The sequence below is a fragment of the Conger conger genome, chromosome 10, assembly GCF_963514075.1.
Source record: "Conger conger chromosome 10, fConCon1.1, whole genome shotgun sequence".
Classification (NCBI taxonomy): domain Eukaryota; kingdom Metazoa; phylum Chordata; class Actinopteri; order Anguilliformes; family Congridae; genus Conger; species Conger conger.
The window spans coordinates 20,995,306-21,004,976 of record NC_083769.1 but is presented as its reverse complement, the minus strand read 5'-3'; the positions used below and the strand labels follow the sequence as shown (position 1 = coordinate 21,004,976).

The 9,671-nt window shown below is 39.7% G+C and overlaps 1 protein-coding gene across 1 annotated transcript; it reads left to right on the top strand.

Moving 5' to 3' along the window:
- Positions 1 to 874: 874 nt before the first annotated feature.
- Positions 875 to 8,504, top strand: tac3a (tachykinin precursor 3a). Its single transcript, XM_061258869.1, has 7 exons — positions 875 to 1,000; positions 3,220 to 3,347; positions 3,657 to 3,756; positions 4,075 to 4,104; positions 4,475 to 4,528; positions 5,241 to 5,313; positions 8,029 to 8,504. Exons 2-7 carry the CDS (start codon positions 3,246 to 3,248, stop codon positions 8,045 to 8,047), a joined length of 378 nt encoding a protein of 125 aa, XP_061114853.1. The 5' UTR covers positions 875 to 1,000; positions 3,220 to 3,245; the 3' UTR covers positions 8,048 to 8,504.
- Positions 8,505 to 9,671: the final 1,167 nt, after the last annotated feature.

Here is a 9,671-nt window from a genome sequence, read left to right as displayed (position 1 = left end):
TGCCACAGCGGCTATCTGTAATTACTTCCTTGGAAGCAATGCTTTCTTCAATGAACGTTCCAATTAGGCAACAGAGGAAGAAAACAAAAAGGAAATGATTTCCACCCAGATTCGAGATGTAGGCTAGATTATTACTATGCATTATTATAAATAAATATACTACTAAAACGACTAATACTAATAACAATAAAAGTAGTCTGATTATTAATTTAGGCCTCCTATTTACCCTCGGTAATGTACACAGCTTGGATACAGACATAAAATAAATAACATAAAAACATATATCTGCTATCATTCTCTTAAATCACAAACTGGCTATGAGTACATGAAATCAACAGATAAAACGACACAAGTACTTTATCCATCCAAATTATCGTAGGCCTGACCTAGCTACTGTTGTCAGTAGTTCACTGAACTACAGAGAAGGAATCATGAAAACTTTCCCACTTGATAGCAAGGAATTTGGAAACCTTAAATGCAAAAGAGTTGAAGTCAACATAGTCTACTGTGATGAGCGTACGTAAAAGGCATGCAAGCATGTTAATCAGATGTATCCGTTGAAGCAATGGCCTCTTTATCGCGGCTCTGAGGCTTTGATGATGTAAAACATCGACTGCTCAGAGGAAAATGTGGACCCATCGTCTAAAAGTCCGTCAAATTAACCCTTCGGACGAGTGCAGTGCACTATATCACCTGTTTTTCTCTGGCATGTACGCAAGTCAGAATGCAACTGATGTCAGATCGACGACTCGCCCATCGGCGACACGTGAGACCCAAAGTGTCCAGAAAGCAGAAACCACACCTACACTGACGCGTTTGATTGGACTTACGCAGACACTCGGCTTTAAAATTCAGCAATTGGATGGCAGTGCAGCTCTCACTGTAGTCGAATACCCGAAGACTGCAGAGTTGAACTATTCTCTTCCACATCAAAGCGCGCGCATTATCCGCTCCGGTGCTGAGCCGTCACTGCTACCAATACGAGCTACACAATCTACAGGTAAAACTTATTATTATGATGATGATGATTATTAATAATAATAATTTTTAGTTTTATTATTATCTAGCATGAGTATTAATTGTGTGTCGGTGAGTGATATTGTTAATATTATTTATGTATTTTACCGTTTAAATATTAACGAATAAAGTATATACCGCCACGTGTATGTAATATACACTGCAATATACACTCTTTACAAGCGATTCTTTGGTTTGTCATCATGGCTCAACCATTTTTAGGACTATGTCGGACAATCTTTATATAGTTCTATAAAATACCCTTTTTGGAAGGATCTGAATGATAGGGTTTCTTTTAAAACTGCAAAAATAAACACATACATTTTAAAGTGCTAATGTTCTAAACCTTGCAGAAATATGTACATTATAATCGCCTCAACATGTTAACAGGCTGTAACACCTTCTAGCACCTAATTTGATCACAAATGTCCATGCTTTTACCTTTTAAACACGTTTTATTAATTCATCAGGGAAAAAAGAAGATATCATCAGATGCAGAAATTGAGCACTTTATTGAGCACTTTATTTTATCCAGGGTAGTAGCCTATAGCTCTGAGTTTATCTTGCGTTATGGTCAGGACTAAGTGTGGGGTCCATTTGTGAACCTGGTCCAATTGCTTCAGGGGACACATTCTGCAACTGAAGAGGAACCCATTAGCCTGGTTTAAAGAGGCAATTACACAACATCAGTGTGAACCACATAAGATCTGAAGATAAACAACATCCACCAGTCTATATAGTGATATATAAAACGAGTGACCCAAATACATGGTCGTTGATAAACCATTTGAATGCAACATTGCCATCAAGTTAAAATACTACTAGATGTAGGGGTCAGCATAAAATGATGAGGACGCCTGAGAAGGTGGTTTCAGCGCAGTTTTAAATACTCTGATACAATTATGCATAGAATAGAAGTTTTATTGGACAATGGTGTTAAGAGTAATACGAGACCAAATGACGTGGAAACATTTTGCCATATTCCCTTGAGCACAGTCACTGAGGGATACTGTGGATGTCACAACTGCGCCCATGTTAGATGGCTGCTTCAAGAAAACATTTCATTAGCTTGTTAGCTACATTACCCATTTGTGGAGGTACCGTTACATGTTAGTAAATCACATGATTTTGAGGCTAAAATGCAGTATTCTGCAGAACCATAACAATATTTGCTTTGTTAATTTGTGAAATTAATAAGATAATATATTCATTTGGCGCATTTCTTCCCCATTTCTGAAAGCAGTGACATTACACTATCTAACGGTTAGTAGCGCGAGATGATTCATTTGAAATGCAAATTAAAAATAGCAGAATTTGTAAAATTTGTAAACTGTTCATCAGTAATATAAACTGACTCGAATGACAGCGTACTTGAATTACTTGAACTAGAAAGAACCTTCTCCTCGTGGACAACTGGTTCTACTCTGTATAGAACCGTTGGCTGCAACAAAATAGCCTACCCCTTTCTGAACACTTTTTTTCACTGTAGTAAGGCGAGCTAACAGTGCATCATTTCTCCATATCATACTTGCGTCTTGCCAAACTATAAATAACCTGCTAATATTGTAATGTAAAATCACAAAGTTTAAACTGGGGAATATATTTTTATTTTATTTTTTTATTTCTATAATACTTTGCTTGTATTTTTCTTTGGCATTTGTATCATGAGTTATTTGTCTTGAAGACAAATATCAGTACGCTATTTATATTACTTTGCCACCGTCAAAATTTTGTTTATGCGATCTGAACAGAGAATGCAACGTCTAGACTTCTGAAACCTGATCCATTGATCCCTTGAGTGCGTAATTTGGGAAGCCCCTTTTACGCATTCTTTTTTTTTTAACTGCTATACAGAAACGAGAAAAAAGCAAAATAATAGCGGACAAATAAATACGGTACCATATATTTATTTCCATTATAACTTGAATTACTTCAGTAAGTGTCCAACTATTAAAATATTATAAGTGTAGCCTACCAGAACAAGACAAAAAAGGAAGGATTGAAACCGAAGAGTGGTTTTTGAGGGGAGAAATTGCTTCTGGTTTCTGGTTAATAATGAATGTAGTTTCATGCTACCACCTTTTTAACTGCCTCATTATTTATTCACACAAGTTATATTAATTCAGCCAGCTGTGTACCCTAGAAGATACAGAAGTTGTGATAGTGGTACTGGGAATTGTAATTGTGGTTTCCTGCGCTCAGTGTACTCTGGAAAACAAAAGGAGACGATGAGAAGTGGCTTGCTTTTGGCGATTCTGGCCGTTATGATGACAATCCGATCATGCCAGTCCAGCTGCGAGGAGCAGGAACCGCACAAGCTGGAGTCGGAGGTGGGCAATGAGCGTCTTCCGCACCAGCGGCAGTTACGCCTTCACATACCTGCTACCTGTTTATTTCTTGCGCATAATTTTCTGAAAACACCGTGCTTTAATAAGATATAATATCAAACGATCGTTTCATGTGGCACACGGAAAACGGATACTGATGTTAAAACATCCAAACAAATGTAACTGATAATGAAGCAATATCCATAAATATCATATAGGACTGAACGAATGACAGGTGTGGATGTCATCTACAATATGAAAGGAAACAACAGAGTTGGATAAAACCGTTAACTGCATTGCCTTCGCTTTCAGGAGAGGCCAGGTTTTTCCAACTTTCCGCGTGGCATTCTGAAGAGATATAACGGTATAGACTATGACAGCTTCGTGGGCCTTATGGGCAGGAGAAGCGCCGGTAAGTGACTGGGGATGTGTCGAAAAATGTGTTGGATCCTTTACATTATCTGGATGAATGAGCAGAAACAAGACTACATAACATTCATTCCGATCATTATGAGGCCATATCATAACTGGTCAAGCAGCTAAACCAGGCGATCTGGAAAGATTGGAAAGAATTGGAAAATATTAAATATTAGCCTTAAGTTTGCAAAATCTCAAATTAATGGTGTTATTAATAACTCGTGCTTATATTCTTAATGTAAAAGTTTTTAATTAATTCATTTTAATTCATTTTCATGGTCTATCTTAAATTATCTGAACTATCTTATTTCAGGTTCAAATGACTTACCCCCTCCACAGAAAAGTAAGAGGAACATCTGCACGTTTTGCATTTGTTTGTTGCCTGTTTATGTAATATATGCCTACATATAGTTGTTTTCAAATGTTTGGCCACTCCTCAATGTGTGTGTTAAAAACATATTTTTAAGTGAACAGAAGCAGAACAGACAGACTGAAGGTTTGAGGTTTTTTTTGGAAGGGGGAGGGGATGGTGGGGCTTGCTGTTACCTGAGGTGTCCAAACTTGATGTCACATGACTATGATGTAGGAGGGATGTTTGTGGTCTTCAAAAGTGCAACACCGTGAGGCAATGTTCTAAAACAAGTATTGATGAATCTGTGTTTGACGATGAGTACAGTATGAGATTCAGAGACCTGGCTCTTCTGTTTCTGCAGGAGATATGCATGATTTCTTTGTTGGTCTGATGGGTCGGAGGAGTTCAGACTCAGGTAAGTGTGCAAGGCAATTCCACTCCGGGAAGCCTGATTGGGGATAATGAGGCTAAAGCCACAATTTATTATCTTGAACCTCAGCGGCCTCCATCTATTGGTCCAGCCTATCCAATGCCATCATCATTGGTCACACTATTGTGTGTCTTGCCCATTACATGTAACATTTAAATCATACAAAACAGCCAATTGCTTTTTTATTCAATTTTGGCAGGTCCATCCCTGGGTCCCATACAGTAACTGCTTACTTCAGAGGTCCTTCCCCCTATGCTTTAGCTGGCTGGTAGTACCACACTTGTGTATACTAACCAGATGTAACCAGCTCCTATATTCTCCCATCCTTTCTACCTCCTACCCTAGAACAAGGCTTGGCAACATGGCCTACCGGAGATGTTTCTGTTTGATGTAGTCTCCAATCCCCTACTGGATATAACTACGTAATCCCATAACTACATAAATAGATTATAAACTAATGAACACAAAAGACTAAACTGGATCTCATGAATGTTCCACAATTCAGAGTCGATGTTCATGCTCAGACTCTTAGTGACTCTTAATCAAACTGTGCAATCAAGCTCAAATACAACAGAGACGAGAGATGATTCTGGCCCTCCTAACCTGCTTCTCAAGGCTCTGGGTGTCAACTGGAGTTACGCTGTGTTAATTTAAGAAAGTCTATGAAGGGGTGATGGGTGTGTGTGTTTGCACGCAGGGAGCGTGCGGCCGTGGAGGAGCGAGAGCCCAGGGCGGACAGGCAGATTCTTCTTTAACAAGTGCAAGCTGAGGTGAGCGTTACGTTTTGGTGGCTTTGGGGCTCGGAGCATACCTGGCAGACCTGGGGCTGAACTTTAGTCTCCCACTGTGGCAGGCAGCAGCATTACCGCCCGGTCATAAAGCCAGGCCAAATATGGCCCTGAACCTGTTAAAATACTGAGAAATGTGATTCTGTACATTGTAAATATAAACAAACGTCTCGCAATCGTGGGATCGACAGCCTGCTGAATAAGCACATGGAGTCCACACCTCTAAAGTGGACTGGTGGACTTTGGGGTGAGAAGGAGCAAAGACTAGCAGCACTGGCATTGGAGGAGAGCATGTGCTCGTCTGAGACAGACCCAATAATACATTTGAGCATTTCAAACTTGGGGAAAAGCAACTAAATAAAACCTGAAGAAAGAGAATATCAAAACTCGTGGGAGACCCACTATAGAAATCCCTTCTCCCCAGTCACTCATTGGGCTCTCTGTTACAGGGAAAGTTCACCGTTCAGCTCCTGGGAGACGCACTTTAACACAATGCTCATCCTTTCAGCCACTTCCAGTGGATCAGGTTTTATCAAGCTTATTCACTGGACAATTATCTCGCTTGAAAGCTACTAGAAGGTCAACTCTCTAGAGGAATGTGCTGTCAAGCGGTATTTGTATAACATAAAAAAATGTTTTGTTCAACTTTTTTTATATCTGCAGCTGCCTGACTTCATGGGCTGTTTTTTCCGGGCCATTGACAGACAATTAGCATTAACTAGAATATGAATTAATTATGTTACCAATCACTTTAAGCAAAAATGAAATGAATTGAAAGGAATTGAGACTCTTCCATATGTGACATGAACCACATGACACATTACATTACTGGCATTTGGCAGACGCTCTTATCCAGAGCGATGTACAGTTGATTAGACTAAGCAGGAGACAATCCTCCCCTGGAGCAATGCAGGGTTAAGGGCCTTGCTCAAGGGCCCAACGGCTGTGCGGATCTTATTGTGGCTACACAATTAGAACCACCGACCTTGCGTGTCCCAGTCATTTACCTTAACCCAGTGGTTCTTAACCTGGGTTCGTTGAGACAGTCTCAGGGGTTCGGCAGGGGTCAAGACACACACAGTATAGCCATTGTGCACTAATAAAATATATACCTATGTTTTGAAGAAATCATATTTTATTTTTCCAATTACGAAGGGTTCGGTGAATGCACTGATGAAGCTTGCAGGGTTCAGTACCTCCAATAAGGTTAAGAACCACTGCCTTAACCACTACGCTACAGGCCGCCCTGTCACATTGTCGTCACAAAGGGGCAGACGGCACGTGACAGAACCAAAAATCAGAATTCAATTTAACGGCTGAAGCAGGCCTAATTAAGAACTGAGGTGGTATGAAAACCAGTAATAACGAGTGCACACCAGGGACCAGCTGCAAATCCACTCATTCACACTCACCCCTGACTCACTCTATGGATTTCACATTTGGAACAATTATTCCCGGTCCCAAATCCCAGGCCGCAATCCCATTATTCCTTTACAAATCAGGCCCAAATCCATAGTCCCTAATTCCAGTTTAGATTAAAAAAAAACTATTTTTGATATCCCAAACAATCTTGTTTGTTTTGTCTTCTACTGTCCAGCTGGTCCATCTGGAATTCTGGCATAGCATTTTCTGAGGAAGAACTATGATATTCCTTTTTTTTTGTTGCATCTACCTACAAGGTAATTATTTTAGAATTGATAACAGAATATATTGTAAATAACATCCCAAAGCATTTCCAATTTTTAAGCCTTTCTTTAGACCACTTTTAGTGTTGTAGGTTCTTTTTGGAAATATTTAATTGTCCATAATCAGTTGTAGACAATGGATGCATCACACCATGATTACACATTGGTAGTTGCTTATAACAATTATTCTAAGTATTCTATGTCAATGGAAATAGAAACAGCAGTTTGACCTGCGATTCTTGTTCAAGAAAAAAATAGAAACTATTTTTAAAAATAAGATGCATTGCATGGCTTTAGACTGGACAGAGATGAAGTCCACATTAAACAGGAACAATGACTGCCCACAGTGATGCAATCCTGTAGCAGGGGCAGAGATGCTGCCTAATTGTCCATCATTCACGTTTATGAGCAAATCAGCAGACTTTCCCTGCTACTGCCAAGTGTAGTCATTGGTCCAAATTGGGAAGTAGGGAAATATGGAGGAGAATTCTTGGAGTGGAGTATTTAAAGAAAAGAACCCCATCTAATGCTGGAGAACCACAGAGTATACTGGATTTTCACCCGCCTTCATTTATACGCAATTTGTTGTTCAACTAAAGCAGTCGATTACAAAGCTTATTTGTCTCACCTGAGTTCTATGGATTGCACTTTCTTACATCATGAACAATGTTCAAATGTACACAGGGCTAGCAACAGACAAGTCATTTAGCTTACCTAACAAGTCATCATTTCACATTATGTGCAAATGGAGCTTGAAAACCCAAACCCAATTGGTCTAATTATTTTGAAAAATGCTGTCAACTGTACCTACATTACTGAGTGTCCAAGAAGCCAATTGGCCTCAAAGGGATTGAAAGAGCTTTGGTCCATCCATCCAAATGCCCTCCGTCGATTTCATAATGTATTAAGGTGGATACTTCTCTTTAGGTGGATACTTTGGTCATGGAAGTATTTTGCGTGTGTCAGCTGACTCCATAGGCAAGTCTAACTGACACTCATTTCTGTGTTGCAGGTTTCGGCGCGGTGTGTAGACCGGTCCCAACAGCTCTGGACGATTCTCATCGGAAACGTCTTGGCACACTGCCTAGTTTGCTCCTTTTTTTGGTTCCAGATTTCAGATGTCATTACGTGCAGCGAAAAAGAAGAGCTTCTTTTGGGGAGGGAGGAAGGAAGGACTGCAGGACTAAAACTCGATGCGGAATTTGCTAGAAGCTCGTTTACACGACTGCAGACTGGTAGCAAAAGGTGTCTGAGATCTGTATATATTTTTGTATGTAACAGATTTTATCTGAAAACACAAAGATGATATCTGCAGTAATATCCATCCAAATACCTTTTTCTTCAAAAATGTTCAATAACAATACATTTTTGTAAATAAACAAGCTATTTAATTTATTTTGACTTATTTACATAACAATGGAGCTAAATTGAATATGTAGAAGTGTGGCTGGTGACTTTGACCTGGATTAATTACAGGATTCCATGGAACATTTTTGCTATTGTTATCAATTATTGGTCAAATCCTATACAGTAGGTCTGGGACACTCAATCTTTCCCAGAAAGGGCCTGTGTGTGGTTGCAGGCTTCTGTTCCAACCAAGCAGTTACACACCCTATTCTATGAACCAAGGTCCTTAAAGACTCTAATGGTTGATTAATAGGATCAGGTGTGTAACTGGTTGTTTTGAACAAAAGCCCTTCTGGGAAAGATTGAGTATCCCGGCACTAGACTATGGTCAAAATAATGACACCTTCAACTTCAATGTTGAGATGTTTTCAACACCCCATAAGAAAACACCCTGAAGGGAAGATGGAGTGATAACGTATGGCTAGCTCAGAACATTGTCCGATTTAGTACGGTTGCCTGTATAAGGGCTACTTGACTCCAGGTCCTGGGGGTCTGCAGGTATTTAATCCAACCATGCACCACACAACCTGATTTCACTCATTATTTTACCTGCTTGGTTCAGGACGTAAGGTCCTTGGTGAAATCAGGTGGTGTAGTACGTGGCAGGACTGAGCACATACCTGCAGGACCCGGAATAGCCTGGGCCAAAACATAAATGCCTACATAAATGTTCAGGCAGGACGCAGTCATTAACCAAAACAATCTTTCGAGTCGATTTGTTGTTAGTGTAAGAAAATGAATCCCACAAACAAATACATTATCCGAATAGGCAAGGTAAAATCCTAAACAAAAGCCAAACATTTCATAAACATGCGAGAGGAAATGCTATCTGGAATGGGAGAATTTGCATATTCCTCTACTACACTGCCCCACGTATTGTTTGAGGACATGTCTGCAATCAATTCAATGAGATGCTGATGTGGGTATGATGCAACAGTTTAAGGAGGGATTTGCTTACAGGATGCAGTGGGGGAGCAACATATGGTCCGGGGAAACAATGGGTTAAAGTTTGTAGCCAGTTTACAACTTTCCAATAAAAAATGTTCCTGTGCATGAACCTTTAAAGCTGCATAATGAAAAGTTTTTTTCATTATTTCTGATTAGATATATATAGGAAAAGCACAGCATCATGCTCCATGCAGGTGATGTAATGTTATGTAAAATGGTCAGATAAAGATAAAGATAAAGGTGGCAGTGAACTCGAGGGCAGTTGATGATGAACTATACCAATCTAGTACCAGGTAGGAC

Bases quoted from the DNA above. Each gene is read 5' to 3' on its own strand.
- tac3a (XM_061258869.1), top strand. From the start codon at position 3,246: ATGAGAAGTGGCTTGCTTTTGGCGATTCTGGCCGTTATGATGACAATC. The intron at 3,348-3,656 runs GTGGGCAATGAG...CTTCGCTTTCAG, and splicing joins CGCACAAGCTGGAGTCGGAG to GAGAGGCCAGGTTTTTCCAA. The intron at 4,105-4,474 runs GTAAGAGGAACA...CTGTTTCTGCAG, and splicing joins CTTACCCCCTCCACAGAAAA to GAGATATGCATGATTTCTTT.